The sequence below is a fragment of the Nyctereutes procyonoides genome, unplaced genomic scaffold (genome assembly GCF_905146905.1).
Source record: "Nyctereutes procyonoides isolate TBG_1078 unplaced genomic scaffold, NYPRO_anot_genome, whole genome shotgun sequence".
Lineage (NCBI taxonomy): Eukaryota > Metazoa > Chordata > Mammalia > Carnivora > Canidae > Nyctereutes > Nyctereutes procyonoides.
Window position 1 is genome coordinate 138,756 of NW_026575153.1, and position 19,609 is coordinate 158,364.

Sequence of the window (19,609 nt, forward strand, 5' to 3'; positions counted from 1 at the left end):
AAATAGATGGGTCCTGCTTTTTTATCCAGTCTGAAACCCTGCGCCTTTTGATGGGGTCATTAAGCCCGTTCACGTTCAGAGTTACTATTGACAGATATGAGTTTAGTGTCATCATGATATCTATTCAGTCCTTGTTTTTGTGGATTGTTCCACTGAACTTCTTCTTAAAGGGGAATTTTAAGAGTCCCCCTTAAAATTTCTTGCAGAGCTGGTTTGGAGGTCACATATTCTTTCAGTTCCTGCCTGTCTTGGAAGCTCTTTATCTCTCCTTCCATTTTGAATGAGAGCCTTGCTGGATAAAGTATTCTTGGTTGCATGTTCTTCTCATTTAGGACCCTGAATATATCCTGCCAGCCCTTTCTGGCCTGCCAGGTCTCTGTGGAGAGGTCTGCTGTTACCCTAATATTCCTCCCCATGAAAGTCAGGGACTTCTTGTCTCTTGCTGCTTTAAGGATCTTCTCTTTATCTTTGGAATTTGCAAGCTTCACTATTAGATGTCGAGGTGTTGAACGGTTTTTATTGATTTTAGGGGGGGATCTCTCTATTTCCTGGATCTGAATGCCTGTTTCCCTTCCCAGATTGGGAAAGTTTTCAGCTAGGATTTGTTCAAATACATATTCTGGCCCTCTGTCCCTTTCGGCGCCCTCGGGAACCCCAATTAAACGTAGGTTTTTCTTCCTTAGGGTGTCATTTAATTCCCTTAATCTGTCTTCATGGTCCTTTAATTGTTTGTCTCTTTTTTCCTCAGTTTCCCTCTTTGCCATTAACTTGTCTTCTATGTCACTCACTCGTTCTTCCACCTCGTTAACCCTCGTCGTTAGGACTTCTAGTTTGGATTGCATCTCATTCAGTTGATTTTTAATTTCTGCCTGATTGGATCTAAATTCTGCAGTCATGAAGTCTCGTGAGTCCTTAATGCTTTTTTCTAGAGCCACCAGTAGCTGTAGAATAGTGCTTCTGAATTGGCTTTCTGACATTGAATTGTAATCCAGATTTTGTAGCTCTGTGGGAGAGAGGGCTGTTTCTGATTCTTTCTTTTGAGGTGAGGTTTTCCTTCTAGTCATTTTGCTCAGTGCGGAGTGGCCAAAAACAAGTTGTATTGGGAAAAGGAGAGAAAGAGAGAGAAGGAAAGAAAAGAGAAAAAGAAAAAAGAAAAAGAAAAGAAAAAGGAAAGAAGAGAAGAAAAAGGGAAAGAAAAAGAAAGAAAGGTGAAAAAAAAAGGGGGTGGGGGAAGCAATCAGAAATCAAAAAGAAAAGAAAAAAGAAAAAAGAAAAAAAAAAAAACACTGGGGAGTATTTCTGTAGACTTTAAGTCCCTTGACTTCCCCTGGAACTGGTCCGTCCAGCTGGTCTTCTGGGGGAGGGGCCTGTTGCGCTGATTTTCAGGTGTTAGCACTTGGGGGAGCTGCTCTGCCCCTGCCTGCTGCAGGGCTCAGCGGGGGTTGTTTACCCCGTGAGGTCTCAGGAGGAACAGTCGCAGTTGCTATGGCAACTCTGGAAGCCTGGATTCAGCCTCCGCAGGAACTACGGGGCTCGGGGCTCTCGGCTCTCCGTCCGCAGGGCCTGGAGGCTCCGGGGCGGGGCCGCTGATCTGCTCAGCTCGGGGCAGGAGCGTCCTTGCTGTCCTGGGCCCTCCCGGCCTCTGCCTGTCCCGGGGGAGGCCGGATCCTGGGCTGTGTCCCGGCGCCCTGTGCTCCGGGGCCTGCGTTGTTGGATTCGCGCTCCCGCCCCGCAGCCCCCTCCCTGGAGCCGCTCCCGAGCCCCTCCGAGCTGCTCCGGTCGCCGTGCGCGCTGCAGCCCTTAGGGAGCTCGGCGCACTCTCCTGCGCTCGCAGGTGTCTGTTAGTGTCCCCGGGAGCCCGAGGGCATCCCCGCCCTCCTGGGTCCTGCTCCAACTCCCTGCGAGCCCCTTTCCGCCCGTCCGGGAAGGTTGGTGCAGCTCCTGCTCCTCCGGGACGGGGCTCTCCTGTCCTGGGGACACTCGCCCCGGCCTCAGCCCGGCTCCTCGCGGGGCCCCTCCCCCTCGGAGGCCTTTTGTTCCTTTATTTCTTTTTCCCCCGTCTTCCTACCTTGATAGAAGCGTGAACTCCTCTCACTGTAGCGTTCCAGCTGGTCTCTCTTTAAATCTCAGGCCGAATTCGTAGATTTTCAGGATGGTTTGAAGGTTATCTAGGTAATTTGTTGGGGACAGGTGATTTGGGGACCCTACTCTTCCGCCATCTTGCCCCTCCTTCACTCTTTGCAGTTTAAGAAAAGGATTACTTTTACCACTTTCTTGATAATGCTAACTTAAAACATTTTAGCTCCATTTTGCTACCTCCTATTTTATTCATTATTGTCATACATTTTAAGTTTATGTATACTTTAAACCCTTTGAATATTATTGTTTTGTACAGTCAATATTTATTCATATTTACCAAAACATTTACTTTCTCTTTTATGCTTTGTTTCTTTCTGCATTTCTGTGTTTCTGTATCCATCATTTTTCTTCTGCCTGAAAAATCCCCTCTAGTGCTTCTTTTGGTTAAGTTCTGTTGATGATGAATTATTGTTTTTTCTGAAAATGTCTTTATTTTGTCATTTTTAATTTGGGGGGTTGGGTTTTTGTGTTGGTAGTTATTTTCTTTCAGTACTTTAAAGATGTTATTATATTGTTTTAAGCCTTCTGTCATTTCTACTGAGAAGTACATTGTCAAGTTTGTTTCTTCTTTGAAAGCAAATGTCTTTTTTTTTGGGGGGGGTCTATTCAATGTGCAGAAGTGTGGTTCTCTTTATACTTACTTGTCTGAGGTTTGCAGTTGGGTCTTTCATAATTTTAAATAATTTTTACTGTTATATCTTCATAAATTTCTTCTGTCACATTCTTTCTGCATATCTTTTGGAGACTCTAAGAAATAGATATGTTACACCGATTTACTATGCCTCATCTCTTATAGTCCCTAAGTATCATGTTTTCTTTTTTTTTAAATTTATTATAGTCCCTAAGTATCATGTTTTCTTTTTTTTTAATTTAATTTAATTTTTTTTTATTGTGCTTCAGTTTAGATTTCTTCGGGCATATCTTTCAATTAACTAATCTTTTAATTTTTTTTTAACTGTTTCAAATCCTATTACACTGATCTATTTTTTAATTTCAGATATTCTATTTTTAGTTCTAGAATGAATTCTATTTAAATATTTACAAAGATTTTACTTCTCAGGAGAAATTCTCCATGTTTTTAGCTCTTCTTTTTCATTATTTTCTTGTTTTCTTGAACACATTAATTATACTAATTTTAAAGTTCTGTGTATTAATTCCAGTACCTACATCACCTATTAGTCTGTTGTTATTTTCTGTTATTTTTTTTCTCTTGAGTTTTGATCATGCATGTCTATCTTTTGGCATGCCCTCTAATTTTTAACAAAATGCCATATGTTGCATGTAACATAGAGACTTTAAATGGTGTTATGTTAGACTAGAGAGATTTTATACTTTCCTTTGCATGGCAGATGGAAATCTGAGATTACCTTAATCCAGTCATTATTATAGTGATTATATTTTTTCTAGGGCTTAGTTTACCTCTGGTTTGTTAATTTTCTTAAGTAGTTCTCTAGAGATTTTAGCTGTAAGCCTGATGTGGTCAAGGCCTCTGTCAAGTTCTGAACTTCAGTCTTTAATACATTTGTGTTTTGGCTTAGATTTTTAGCATCACCCCATCCCTTATCCAATGGCAAAAAGGTTCCTAGGGAAAATTATGTGTTTTTGAGGCTCCTCAAACCTGAAATTTTGCCATTCTGGCTTAATAAGAACACAGTAAGATTTTTCTCAGCTCTTTAACAGCAGCCTCACCAGGTCAAAACTCAAATTCTTTCTTTGTTGCCTGTTATGAGTAAATGCCACCAGGGAGAAAGCACCTACAAAATGATAGCTTATCTTTCAGAAGTTCTACCCTATTTAGAATCTTAGCCTCTTTTGTCTATGCTGACAACTCAAAGTTAGAGGCATCCACAACTCTATGAGGCCTTTAAAAATAGGATTTTCTTATATTTTATCTGTATTTAAATTATTTTTGGTAAAAATGTGGTTTTGTGCAAACTTACTGCCTCTAAAATCCACGTCATCCAATGACTGATTTGTTTTCTGAACTTCTACCCATAGACAGTAAAAATTATAAAATGTGGGTGCCTGGGTGGCTCAGTCAGTTAAGTGTCTGCCTTCAGCACAGATCATGATCTCAGGGTCCTCGGTTTGAGCCCTTTATGAAGCTCTACATCAGGCATCTGGCTCCCTGCTCAGCGGGGAGTCTGTTTCTTCCTCTCTTCCTGTCCCTTCCTCTCACTTGTGCTTTCACTCTCTCTCACTGTCTCTCTCTCAAATAAAATCTTTTAAAAAATTTTAAGATGCTTTCAAGAACTTCTTTATTCTGTAATTTCTAGTACCACATACCTGATAATAAAATTATTATAAAAGTGAATTATTTTTTCATCATCAATAAATATAAAATCACACAAAATAATAATGTTCAGATACTCTATATTTGAAGGTTTTCACAAGATGTGACTGGATTTCTGTTTTATAAAGTGGTAAAATCAGTTTTCCTTTGGGTGACTAGATAGGATTAGTATTAGGAAAAGTGTGGAGAAGCACTAGTTCAGCATTTAGGGTAGAGAGGCATATAGTTTCAAAGATCCAGCATGTGAGGGATGGAGTTTTTAGTAGATTACTATTCCTCATAAAGTGAACAAAGAAAGAGATATCTAATTATTCTACGTGGTATCAAATTCTAAATTACTAAATATGCATACCAAATTCTGGAATAAAAACAGTGAAGTGTGTAAAAATGGGAAAAGAAATTCTCTTTTGTATACACAAAGAATGTTACTACTGGTTATACAGTTTAAAATATTAAGTGAATGCAAATGACTAAATTGTATGATGAATCAGAAGCATAATATCACAAGGATTAATTAATTGCTAATTAAATTTTTAGATTACCAGCTTCATGTAGCCTATTAATTTACATTCACAATGCACGTAATGATTTACAATATTCAAGAGAGTGTGGATCATTTTGTTTAGAAAATTTATTAATGTAGGATTTCTACATAATAAATTTAAGTAGTTACTGTTAATATATTTTTAAGTTATGTATTAATAATTTAGTACTAACAAATAATACTATATGATTGGCTAAATATCATATATATTATTTATATATGTGTTACGAAGCAACACAAATTGATGTCTAAATTTGACATTACAGTATGGTAATAACTCACTCTTAATGTGTTGATTTTTTTATTTTAAAAAATTTATTTATTTATTTATTTATGAGAGACAAAGAGAGAGAGAGGCAGAGACACAGGCAGAGGGAGAAACAGGCTCCATGCAGGGAGCCCGATGCGGGACTTGATCCCAGGACCCCAGGATCACACTCTGGGCCAAAGGCAGGCGCTAAACCGCTGAGCCACCCAGGGATCCCCTCTTAATGTGTTTAAATAATGTATGTAGATCCATCCTACTTTTCTAGAGTTCTTATAATCAACTCTTTTTAAATTTTAGTATCTCATTGACTTAAAGTCTTTTACTTTTATATCCCACTTAAAATTTATGATAAATACGTCTATCTCCAATGATAGAACAACCTTGATATACTTTCTTGCAAATTTATTATTTTTTGTGCCACTTGAATTGATAATTAGGAATGATACATACTTTTTATCCCTTCTTTCAACGTGCTTTTCGGAATTCACAGGTTGGAATTTCTGATGAACTACCTGACTTGACTAACTACTATGCTGCTTTCTTGTCAAGAACACAAAGATCTACTAAACTGTCAGATATGGTAAGAAGACTCCTCTATAACCAACCTTATTTGTAATCTAGGAATCATGGAAAGACTGTATAACATGAACAGTATATTAGGATCTGAGAGAGGTACCTGGTAGGCTGTTGTAACATCTTTGGCTAGCATGTACTTCCTTATTTTTAAAGTTGAACAAAATTCTTGAAGGCTAAGCAGAAGTCTAGCATTGCTCTGAGAGAGACTATTACATGGAACATCTCCTGTCGGGCCAGAGAACATCTGTTTTTAGGATATATAGGAAAATATAATCTTGTTGTGTATGAAGTAGAAGGTTTACTTTAGGTTCAGCTCAGTTTATTTATCAGTGTAAATTTTTTCTTTTCAGTTTAAATCCATCTTGTACCTAAGACCTTCAGTGCCCTGTTTTAATCCATGCTAATTTGTATTTTAAACTGTTGATATGATTTTTTCTAACTAAATTTCCATTTTATAAATACCTACTATTGAATAAGTTGAAATAAGTAAAGCAGATGAAATTTAAAAATGAATACTTGACTGTTTCATTCAGAATAAATTTACTAAAAGATCAATTTGAAATTTGCAGTTAAAAAGTTAGCCTTCCATGTGTAGGTATTGTTAAAATGAATTTTTATAGAAATTGGGCTGTCATTATATTATTAATAACAAATTATCAAAACAAGCTCATCAACCAGGTTTTAAAGTTTAGCCATCAACTTGAGAAGTAGCATTGCTTGCTGAAATAAAATTTTAGTAGGTGCACAATGCAAAGAGTTGAATTACAATGCTTTTAGTGGTGAGGTAACTGATAGAAAATTAGGAAGAACTAATTTAAAGAAAGGACAAATGCAAGCTAGTTAAATTGATATCTGGGAATGTCTAAGATGTCAAAGAAATTAATTTGATGAGAGCTATCAGAAATGCTATCAGACATTAGCATCAGGTTCTATGATTTTTTTTGTCGCTGTAAGTTCAAAGAGAGTTTAAAATCATCCAGCAGTGTTCTTGACACGGGAGAGTCTCATACTTGTTAAATAAATGTGGTTTTTAAAAATGTTTTAATAGATCATTTCTTTATCTTGAGAAATTTTATGGTTGTGTTGTGTTTCTCAAGTGAGTCATTGTACACATTAGGATCCACTGTGGAGAATGTCAGAAGTCATTTATTACTAGTACAGAGTTTTTAAGCATAAGAATATTTAGTGAATTCATAGTTATTTCTATTATAATATTATAGCTACTAGGAAAAAATGCAAATCTATGAAGGTACCCATAAAGAATGCATATGCATTTGCTAAATGTGTTTGTAGTGAAACAAGTTGGTGATGAGTCCTAAAGAAGATGAGTTATTCTACCAGTTGCTTTTACTTAATGTAAATTTTTCTCTTTTAACTTGGATATGGAAACTCCTTTTTTAAGTATTGCTGTTTTTTGACATGAAATACTTGCAATTGAAAGTATTGGGTGATACCTTGCTTACCCAAGAAGCAAAATAGTTTAGTCACACAGAACACTTTGATTTTGGAAACTCTTCTGCAAATAACATGCCCTTAAAACATATGAGTATATATCTCATAAAAAATCCAAATTATTGATCTCAGGTCAAAATTGATCTCAAACTTATGAAATAATGGAATTAATTTTATAATTTTTACTTAAAAATATTAGAAAATTTACCTTCTACATATTTAAAATTTACATGTATAGATATGCTGTAATTTTAAGGGGTATATAGTTTGATTTTCAACATTTTTATAAGTTTCATATAAAAATATTTAAAAATTCAGGCTTCTGGTTTCATTTGAAAGACATATACATATATCTCTCTTTCTTTTACATGGTCCCAATGAAATAGGTTTTTTTTTTAAACTACAACATAGCATTATTTTAATATAAAAAGACAAACTGATTGAAAATATGATAAATGGAAGCTAGAAACAAGCCAAACATCTGTTTATTAGGCATTCCAGAAACAGAATGCCAAGATAGTAGTTAGGAGTATTTGATATAAAAAACAGTAAGTTATCCTGAACTGAATAAAAACAGAAATCTTCAATTAGAAGAACTCAACAAAATACCAAGGAACTTGAATTTTAAAAGACATACATCCCTTTTATATTGTTTTGCATTTCCAGAAAACTAGAATTAAAATACCCTTGAAGCTTCCACAGAGAAAAGTAACTAGGTCACCTACAGAGGGATGAGAAACATAATGATATCAAACACTTTCCCAGCAGCATTAGTAACATTTCAGAGCTAGGAGATAATGAAATAATACTTTCTTGAATTTCCAAGAGGAAATAAATTCGAATATAAAATTCTGCCTTTATCCAATGTAAATGAATCAAGAAAATAATTTTCTGGCATGGGAGAGCTCAGAAAGTTAGTACTTTTACATTTCCATGTATAAAGATGCTCCAGCAAAATATAAAAAGGGAAATGAGAGAATGGTGATACACCCCTAGAATAAACATTTCTTGTGTAAAGTAAAATGAAAACAAATTAATAAAGAAGGCATTTTTAGCTCATTTGTGGGTCATTCTTGAAGAATCATGAATTTGGTGACAGAATTTCATTTACTTCTCTATGTGTTTGGCTATACTAGTTGGTTTGATAGGAAATAACTATGATATTCAAATTTTTGTTTTAATACTGAGTGGTTTTAGATCAATCTATATGAAGTATGGAAGACCTAGTTATAATATAGAAATATAAATATTAGAAAACTTAGTATCAGTAGGACAATAAAAACAAGAAGTGAAAGATTGGGAAACTGTAAAATGTGCCAGATTTCTTATAGTACTCAGAGTCAAGAGTTGTCAAAAATTGACAAATTGCAGTATAATTCCTTATATTAAACTTGTAATGGTAAATACAAAAAAAAAGAAAAAACCCAAAAAAACTTCTAAGTAATAACTCAGTTACTGTTAAAATAAATTATTTCTGAGAATGGAACTAGAGAGAGGTCAAGGAAGACAATTTTACTGTTCATTTTAGAATCATAATTTGATATCTGTGCTGTGAATATATTATTTTAAAATAAAAATAGTACTCATGAGTTAATGATGAATATATATTTGGAATGGCATGATCTACTGGCGACTGAACTGACCCATTCTCTGCAAACATCAAAATTATAGATAAATTAGAAATAAATATATTCATGAGTGCTTCCAGAATTAGGAAGAAATAAGGAGTACACAGGCTAAAAGCTAAATTAAGGGAGGGGGCAGAGAGTGACAAGTAGATCACTGAAGTTCACTTTTACTATGAGAACCTTTGCCAAACCAGATGACATTGAATTTTAATTTTTAAAGCTTCCAAGGCCTCTAGGGAATGAAATAAAGCTTAAAACTCTCTCACAGTGGGTAGTCTCAAAGAAAATTCATTAATACAGTTAAAACTCCAGAGGGCAAGCTGTGCAGGTTAACAGTGATATAAATCTTCTTTTCCTACCCATTAGAGGATTGGAGAGAAGTTAGTGGTATTGGACGCTTTGATTTTGAATGAATATTAGGGGAATCACCCCTGAGAATCTGTTACATTTTATATTCACGTAATGATGTGAATTGTTAAAAAACAAAACATCTCTCACAGATATTAATGAAATTAGTTTTATTAATAAAAGTAAGAGCTAGTGTTTATATAGTGTTTATTCTGTACCAGGCATCATGCCAAATGATACTCATTTGAGTACTATAATTATGGAGATTTTTAAAAATGAGGGAACTAGGGAATGCCTGGTGTCTCAATCAGTTAAGCTGCTAACTCTTGCTTTTGGCTGGGGTCATGATCTCAGGGTCCTAGGATGGAGCCCCATGACAGGCTCTGCACTCAGTGGGAAGTCTGCTTGAGGATTATCCCTCCCCCTTTCCCTCTGCCCTTTCCCCCACTTGTGCACATGCTCTATCTCTCTCTCTCAAATAAATAAATAAATCTTAAAAAATGAGGAAACTGAGGCTCAGAATTTAAAGTTCAAATGACAGAGTCAGAATTCAAACTGAAGCAATCTACTAATAGAGTTAGTTCACTTTCTTGTTTTGTGCTCTTCTCCTCTGGCTTGAAGAATTAGGCTTATGAAAAATAAATATGACAGTATAATAAGTGATTTTTATGACTTAAAACAAGAGATAGATAACTGTGAGGATCTCAGACATTATTGTAAAGAATAGAACTTTTCTTAAAATGCATTTTCTGTTTAGCAGAGACTGATAGAAGATTCAGTATTACAAGCATTATTGAAATTAATAACTTTCATCTAGTTATTGAGAGACTCAAAATTAATGACTATCAATTTAGTGGGAGAGTTGGAAGAATTTAATATACTTAGGTCACTTCATGGCTCAGAAAGGGGCATCATTTGCCTAATGACAGTTGGCATCAAAAAAAATCACAAAAAATTTGAGCAACATTTTTTAAAAATTAAAAAATGACTTGAATTTATTAGGCTTATTTGGTGAATAGTTTGCACTACAACATTTATTACTTGATAAACAGGCTTATAATATGGAGAGTTGAGAATGAAGGGAATTTAAAAATAAATTTTGATTTATATATTTATTTATATTTTAATTTATATTAATTTGAGTTGTTAAATATTTTGAATATCATCCCTGAATATGTTAAAGTTTAAGAACAAAAGCTTTGTAATCAGAGAAATATTGATTTTTTTCATCAAGTTTTTATTTTAATTCCAGCTAGTTAACATACAATAATAGTACAATAGTTTTCATACAGTAGTACAATATTAGTTTCAGGTATAGAATTTAGTGATTCAGTACTTACCTACAATCTGCCTCACCTGTTTAACTTGTTTCCTCACTCCCACCTCCCCTCCAGTAAGCATCAGTTTGTTCTCTAGAATTAAGAGTCTATTTCTTGGTTTGCCTCTCTTTCTTTTCCTCCTATGTTCATTTGATTTGTTTCTTAAATTCCATGTATGAGCAAGATCATAGGGTATTTGTCTTTCCCTGACTGACATATTTCACTTAACATAATACTCTCTAACTCCATCCATATTGTTGAAAATGGCAAGATTTCATTCTTTTCAATGACTGAGTAATATTCTATAGTGTGTGTGTGTGTGTGTGTGTGTATTTCATATCTTCTTTATCCATTCATCAGTTGATGTACATTTGGGCCCTTTCCATATTTTAGCTATTGTTGATATTGCTGCTATAAACAATGGGTGCATGTATCCCTTGGAACTAGTATTTTTGTAACCTTTGAGTAAATACCTAGTAGTGTGATTGCTAGATAATAGGGTATTTCTAATTTTAACTTTTTGAGGAAACTCCATACTGTTTTCCAGAGTTCACCAGTTTGCCCTCCCCTAACAGTGTAAGAGGGCTCCCCTTTATCCACATCCTCACCAACACCTGTTTCTTGTATTGTTGATTTTAGCCATTCTCATTGTAGTTTTGATTTGTAGAGAAAGGGTTTTTTGATTTCTACTCCACCTCCTAGATGCCTGAGCTTAGGCAACTTCTTTAAGTCTGTTACTTTTTTCTTTTTCTTTTCTTTTTCTTTTTCTTTTTCTTTTTCTTTTTCTTTTCTTTTCTTTTCTTTTCCTTCTCTTCTTTCCTTTTCTTTTAAAAAAGATTTTATTCATTTATTAGAGAGAGAGAGAGAGAGAAAGAGCGTGCACAAGTGGAGAATTAGCAGGCAGAGGCAGAGGGAGAAGCAGGCTCCCCACTGAGCAGGGAACCTGATTGGGACCTGCTCCCAGGACTCTGGGATCTTGACCTGAGCCAAAGGCAGATGCTCAATCAGCTAAGCCACTCAGGTGCCCCTAAATCTCAGTTTCATCAGATATTAAAGAAGGTTGGTAAATTAAATAGGGATAACATAATAGGGTCATAGTAATAGATAAATATATTATTGCTTTGAACACTTATTTCATTTTGTGAGTAAGCTATGAGTAAGTTAGCTATAAAAATTGTAAATGGCAGGGTTATGGTTCAAAGCTAAGTCAATTCCATTCCAAAGCCTATACTCTCTTTTTATCATTCCATAATATTAATGAAGATCATATATTGAAATATGGTAATGTCATTTTCTTTTTAACATCTTTTTAAAGTGACATTTACCTTCTTCAACCAGAGAGACCCTCTGTCTTCCATGGTATTGCTATGTCAGGAATGCAGAGACAGAAAGAATAAATGTTCAGATTTTGACTTGGGAAACATTTCTTGAAGCTCATTTCAGAAATGATAATTGTGGAGTCCATAGCTTTATAATAGAGCTTTTAAAGAGTGAAAGTGTCTTCTAATTTCCACTTTCCTTTAATATTCTAGAAGTAGAGGTTGGCTAAGAGATCCAACTTCTCTATTAATTAGCTATTTCTGAATGATAAACTCAAAAAAGTCAGTAGCATCAAACAAAAACCATTTATTAAACTGCAGGATTGCAGTTTAGCTGGAGAAATTTACCCCAGGGTGCAGGTTTGCTTGGGAAAATCTGCCTTATGCTGCCATTTGACTGAGGTGGCTCTTGGGACCAGCAGGATAACTGGGGCATATTCTCCTCATGGTGATAGCTGAAATACAAGAATCTTACTAGAGGAAAGAGAATAGGAAAATTACAGAACAAGGGAATTTTCCTCCTACACTGAAAGAAAGAGCCTCTCCTGTACTGGAAGGATATATAAGGATAAAGAAAGGTGGGAGCAAGGGAGTTGATATTTGAGTGTGAAACTTGCATCATGCTCTCCCACAATGTGGGTGAACTCTGGTAAGATTGGGGGTTGGGTAGTAGTGGTGGATAAATGGAGACTGAAGTTAAGAAATCCCAGAAGTGATAAAGTATGAATTCCACTTAATACTTGAGAGCCTGGATGGGTGCTAGAGTAATACTCCTTCCCCCATACTGGTGGCTACTGTAAATAGAAAGTTAAAATGGTTGGGGTACCTGGGTGGCTCAGTTGGTTAAGCATCTGCCTTCACCAGGTCATGATCTTGGGATCCTGGGGTAGAGTCTATATCAGGCTCCTTGCTCAGCAGGAAAAAATAAAAGAAAGAAAGTCCTCAGTCAGGGTCTAGTCAGAAATAGATAATACAAGTAATTGTATATATTGGAGAACTGAAAGGCAAAAAAGAAACACTAAACTATCTTAGAAATAGTAACAGAGGCAATCAGTGCCACCATTTTTAGGCCTTGGGGAACAAGAGGAATAGTTGAAATTATTATAACTTGAAAACTTGGAGAGACCTGTTGTTGCTGGGATTCAGCCTTCTGAAGAGGCGGTATAGCTCAGCTGGTGCTAGTGTCTCAGGAGCTCAAAAGTGAGATCAGGTCCTTGGGACTTTGAAGATTGTAAAAATGTATTAGAAATGGATTTCATATGAACTATTTCACAAGAATCAAAGTTATTCTGACTAAAAACTGTATTACCCTCAATCTTTTTTAGAATTTCTCACTGGGATTTATATAGAAAGTACTTTGATTTTTGCATAGTATTTAGAGTTTATTTTGTTGGTTGATTAGTTTGCTTATTGGTATCATATCATTCATCTAACCATTGGTGAGGGAAGGTACATTAAAATGATTTTCTGGATATAAGCTTATTAATGCAAGTAAAGGAATTTATGCAAATGATTTCTGACACACAGGAAAGTGAGTTGGTCTCAGTGCACTTAGATACTGCCTGTATTTCCATTACATTTTGAAGCCTCTCTAAATTTTCATGTAATCGTCTAACTTCATTAGTTCAGAAAATGTGTTTGATATGCAAGTAGCAAGAATAAGTGCTGCTGGATGCTATCTTCATCAAAGCAGAGAAAGAATAGTGAAGGCAACTCCTGATCCAGATGCTTTGGGATAAGCCAGATTCTAGTAGCCTATATTTTGATTGGGTGCAGTTGCCTGTCAGTACTTATACAGATTGTGAGAAGAATGCTGTTCTATAGTTTTAGGTATTTTTGGTTGCCCTACATTAGTCTTAGTAGTAAGTAATAACTTCATGAAGAAATGATTTTATCTTTACTCTTTGGTTGTACTTTCATGTGTTTTGAAAATGAAATCTGTCCCAACTATGAAGGCGTCATGTTTATTTAAAATGAACAACAGCAAAATGACTCATATTCTGTATAATCTCTGAGGTTTAAATTTTGGTAAATTTGTGGCATCCATCCCAATCTGATTCCTATATTTTATATCAACCTGTCATTATTTTGTAGCTTATGTGGTATAATTTTGAAGGGATACAGAGTGACATAAGGAAAACTAAAGCAGGAGCATGTTGGAAAAATTGTAGCTACAAAGATTCATTTGCTACTATGGGAAAGAATTACTGCTTTCAAATTAAGAAGCAGATACATAGGAAGAAATACCTTCATTCACCAGTCTTTCTAATACCTTCTATTATATCCTGTTGGCTGAATCCAAAGGAGAGCCATCTAACAAAGCACAAATATGGTTTGAAGATTCCCACGTGTGGCCCTGGAATAATAAAAAGCTAAAAATCTGGTACATTTCACTCCCTTGACCACTTAGCACCCATATGCATCTTTTTACTCATAAGTGAATTTCCACATGATATTCCAAACAACTCTTATGTTTCTGCCTAATATGATACAACTATATTTTGTATAACAAAAGTTTTCTCACTCTTCAAAATGAGGAGATAAAAGTTTCCAACAGTGATTGTCTTTATCTCTGGCCAGTTCATTTGTTCAACAATTAAAATCCTATGTGATCTGAGTTCAGACTGGAATAAAAATTTGGTCATAGCCTATCTAAATATTTTGTTATCTAAATACTGTTACAAATTTTTTTCTTTTCCCTTTTTTTAAAAAAGATTTATTTATTAGAGAGAGAGAGTGTGTATGTGTATATGTGAGTGAGAGGAGATGAAGAGGGGCAGAGAGGGAGAGAGAATCTACAGCAGACGCCCCACTGAGTGCAGAACCTGATACAGGCTTGCTCTCACAACTGTGAGGCCATGACCTGAGCTGAAATCAATAGTCTGTCTCTTAACTGACTGAGCCACCCAGGCACCCCACTTTGTTAACTTCTTATAAAACTTTTAGAAAATAAAAAGAAGGAAGATGAAAATAGTTAAAACACACACACACACACACACACACACACACACACGAAGAGAGAAGGAAATTTATCTGAATAGCTGCCACAGTCCTTATTTCTTAACTAGTCCAAGGCTGTAGATGATATTTCTGACTTCCTTTTTCTGCATCCCCCCCCCATGTTTCCTTTGCCCTCAATCAGGGTATCAGTTGTTCAGGGTTCTTTATGTAATGGAAGACTAAACCTGTGCCCTGATAAAGTGTTTCCTGCCTTCACTGTATATCAGCAATTTAGATTTCACTTGTTAATTGTGACAAATCTCTGCAGTCAGTAGAGTAACCTCTACTTCGTTTCAGTAGCATCAGTCACCCAAAATGCTAAACACTCAAATTTCAATTCTGTAGAATCAGAGCTGTATCTCTAAGTGGAAGCATTTCTCTCTTGGGAATCAAGATTTATAAATAAATAGAGCTCAAAGTTATGGAGACAGGAGGCAAACACTTTGTGTGTTATTGGTAAAATAATGAGAAAAGTACTTGATATATATTGCATATGAAGCACCATGTGTGCTTAAACTCTGTCCTCTCAAGGTCTTATCTTGCAACTGGCACCTTAATTGAGCTTTCAGCAAGCCCTTCTATTCTTCTTGTAGATTGACTGCTTTTAAGTGATGAGGGTATGTTAGACCTAGTGAATTTTGTGAGCACAAGCCTGATGCTACATTTCTTTTACTGTGAAATAAGTTCCTTGATCAGAATTAATGTCTAGAATATCGTAACAGTAAATAAGCCAAAGGAGGGCAGTACTGGTGATAGAATTATTGACAAGGAAGACAGATGAGATCCTTTATTGTAATGACTTTTTTAAGGTTTTGAAGTCAAGGTTATGCTGTGATCTTAAAAAAGAGTAAGTGTTCTTTTTCCTCCTGTTCTCTCGAAGAGTTTATTTTTTGCAAGATTGATTTATTCTTCCTTAAATTTTGATAAGGATTCACTCTTAAAGACTTCTAGACATGTGATTTTACTTGTGGGAAGGGTTTAAAGAAAGAATTTGATTCCCTTATCTATTAAATGTGTATTTCTGATGATTTGGTGTCTGGGGTCTTGTTGACCTTGAAGAGACTGCACCTTCTAGGATTAACCAATTACTGGAGATAGTAAATGACTCTCCTATAAATGTTCCTTTCTTAGGCAAATTAACCAATCCAGGGCTCACCATCAACCAACTCCTCTATGGGGTTCTCATACCAGGGGCAATTGTTTTCTGGCTTTAATCACCCCAAGAACAGGTACCAGACAAGGAACAGCCCACTGTGCTGCAAAGCCTGCTGAAATTATTCAAATTAGCCAATCCTAAACCTACATACCCTGTCTCGCTGTTACTTCCTGTGGAAATCACAGTAAAGGCTCTCATCCATATTTTCATCTTCCTGCCTCCCCACCAATCGTGGTGTTTCTCTGTGTGACCCTCTATGACACTGAGATCTGTGAGTATAACAAGCTTTTAGCAAACTTTGTCTTCTCATCTCTCAATCTATCATATCACCTTGATGTACTAAAATAATAATAAAACCAATTTTTATACACCTTAATAGATACTGGACTATTTATATTTTGTTTTTCTTTTTTTGTCTACTTCTATTAATTTACCTTTTAGAGATATATACCCATTTCTTCCAAACTGGCAAATATATCTGCTTAATCATAGTATTTCCATCTTTTTTTGTCTATAAGATTTATAGCGATGCCCCTTCCTTTCCTCCTGATATTGGTAATTTGTGTTTTCCTCCATCCCTCCCTCTCTCCCCTTCCTTTTTTTCTGTAATCAATCTTGCTAGAAGTTTACCATTATTTATAATCTGTTTTTAAAGAAAACTTTTGACTTTGTTGATTTTTATCTGTTCTATATTTTCTATTTCATTGATTATAATTTTTCTTTGTACTTTCTTTAGGTTTGACTTGTTCTTTTTCTAGTGTCTTGAAATGGAAGCTTAATCAATTATTTTGAGTCTCTTTTTGATTATATGTATTTTTAAGACAATAAATTTCCTTCATATACTGCTTAGCTGTATTCTGCACATTTTATATTATTTTTAATTTTGACTTAAAGTATTAATTCATATTTTAAAAATTTGATGTATTTTGAAGAGTACTATTTAATTTTTATAAAATTGGCTTTCGGGATCCCTGGGTGGCGCAGCGGTTTAGCGCCTGCCTTTGGCCCAGGGCGCGATCCTGGAGACCCGGGATCGAATCCCACGTCGGGCTCCCGGTGCATGGAGCCTGCTTCACCCTCTGCCTATGTCTCTGCCTCTCTCTCTCACTGTGTGCCTATCATAAATAAATAAAAATTAAAAAAAATAAAATTGGCTTTCTAATTGTTATTCTTTCAAACTTGCTTCCATTATGAAACATAGAACGTATTCAATTATTTCAATGTATTAAAAATGTAAAGGCTTTCTTTATTAATCAGCATATGATCAACTCTGTGTGTGTGTGAGGAATGACCCATCATACTTTGTGATATCTGTAGAGTTCTCCTGAATGCATTAAAATATTCTTAATAGTACATACTATTTTATCTGCAGGCTATCTCAATATCAGGAGATAGAATTTATTAGGAATTGCAGATTTAGCTTTATTTGGAACATCCTGATTATCCCCCACAATTACTGTCAAGTGTCTTAAAATCTATTCATATTAACCAATATTTGAATTTCTGGTTTCAGTGGGAAACTTTTGACAGAAAAGATGGAGAGTAGTAATATTTTTCTCAATTTCTTTTTTTTAAAAGGTTTTATTTATTTATTCATGAGACACACACACAGAGAGGCAGAGACATAGGCAGAAGAAGAAGCAGGCTCCACGCAAGGGAGCCCAATGTGGGGCTCTATCCTGGGACATAGGGATCATGCCCTGAGCTGAAGACAGATGCTTAAGTGTTGAGCCGCCCAGGCATCCCTTTTTCTCAATCTTCTAATGAGCCTTCTATGACTTAGTATTCAAAAATATCTTTTAAAAATCTTAATTTTACTTTGGGCCGCTGTCACTCACACTTAAGACCATTTCTTTGAAGTTGGTTTTAATTTGTCTTAACTTTAAACAGATTGTCTATTTTTTTAAAGGCAGATATTCTGTTTTCATTGTTGTCCTTCTTGGTTTTGTATTATACTAGGTACATACATACTAGGTTCTTAGCATATAGTTTGACATTAAAGGAAGAATATAAATCAGAAGATTCTCTTTTTTTCTTATAAGCAGTACTTACCTCAAGGGAAGAATAATATAATTATGAAATATTGAATGAGCCTAAAAGGAGATGAAATCCTTGTCAAAATGATATATTGTCTAAAAGAAATACTTGGCATTGCCTTCATAAAAGTTGAAAAAAAAGTTGAGAAAATGGATTTCTTTTATTTTGTACCTTGCGGGTAGCCTCGTTGTGGTTTTTTTGTGCCTACATTTTCTGAAATCCAAGACTATGTGAGGTTATTTTTATTCTTTATTTCAGTATAGCTTGTGGATATGTCTTTACCTAAATATGGATATAATTTTTACTTTATTTTTTAAGTTTAATTATTTAAAAAAAATTTTAAGTAGGCTTCATGCCCAACATGGGGCTTGACTCACAACCCTTAGACCAAGAGTTTCACACATTAATGATTGAGCCAGACAACTGCCCCTGAATATACTTTTTAAATATTAAATTTATTTTACTTACTTTCAAATGCTGTCATGTATCTAAACTTTTCATCATTATGTTTTGATCTTTTCTTAGCTGGGTGAGACTGATGTGGGGAAACAAAGGCAAAAGAAAAGAAAATTAAATTTCCCTACAATTTACAGCCATTGACAAACGTTGAGACAGGCAGAGTGAATTTCCTGGAGAAACTTAACTAACTTGATGTTAATACTTTTGTTAAGGACAAAAGGCAATCTTAGCTTAACATTATTCCAACCTTCAGGATCCTATAAGTCTCCTTTAACATATAAAAATTTCTTTGTGAACTTGTCTACTCCCCAAGATACATGTTGGCAGTCTCCCCCAAGCATATGGCCCACTGATATACATCTGAAGGGTCTCATGACTAAGGTTTTATTAGATAGTAATAAATGACCTTTTCCTAACTATAGCTAGGTCCCTCAAGGTCGTGGAAACTTTGCTTCCAAATTCCTTAGACTTAAGCTCCCTAACCCTAACCCCCTCCCAACTTGAAAGTATATCATCAATCTTCCCAGTGCAGCTCTTTCTGCCCATGCTCCTGTCCTCGTTTTAATAAAAATTCTTTAATAAAAACACCTTTTGGTACTGAGGCTGTCTCAAGAATCTTTTTTTTATTACCTATTTTAAAAAATATTTTATTAAAGTATTCACAAGAGACATGCATACACAGAGAAGCAGAGGGAGAAGCAGGCTCCCTGCAAGGAACCCCATGTGGGACTCAATCCCGGACCCTGGGATTGCGCCCTGAGCCGAAGGCAGACATTCAAACTCTGAGCTACCTAGGCGTCCCTCAAGAATCCTTTTTGACTGTTCACTTGGAACCCCAGTATTTCCACATGAAGATAAGTCAAGCTTACATAAAAATAGAAAAATATGAAAGTCATTTATTATTTGTCAGTGTTCAGATTTTCTCAATCTGTTCTATTTTTCTCAATTTGTTCTGTTTTATTTTCTTGGTAACCTATCTCATTTATAGGTTCTTTAAGTTAGTTCAGTGTGGTGATTCTTTTTCGTAGTGGTGGTCAGCCGCTATTACAGTAGTTCTAATTGGGCTTCAGA

At 35.3% G+C, this 19,609-nt stretch overlaps 1 protein-coding gene across 1 annotated transcript in view; it reads left to right on the top strand.

Moving 5' to 3' along the window:
- Positions 1-19,609, top strand: part of STPG2 (sperm tail PG-rich repeat containing 2) — a gene marked incomplete at its 5' end in the record, with an annotated part of 297,860 nt that overhangs the window by 132,835 nt on the left and 145,416 nt on the right. The window contains one exon of the mRNA XM_055313262.1: positions 5,735-5,824. Within this exon, the coding sequence (XP_055169237.1) occupies positions 5,735-5,824 (90 nt within the window). The remainder of the gene's footprint in view (positions 1-5,734; positions 5,825-19,609) is intronic.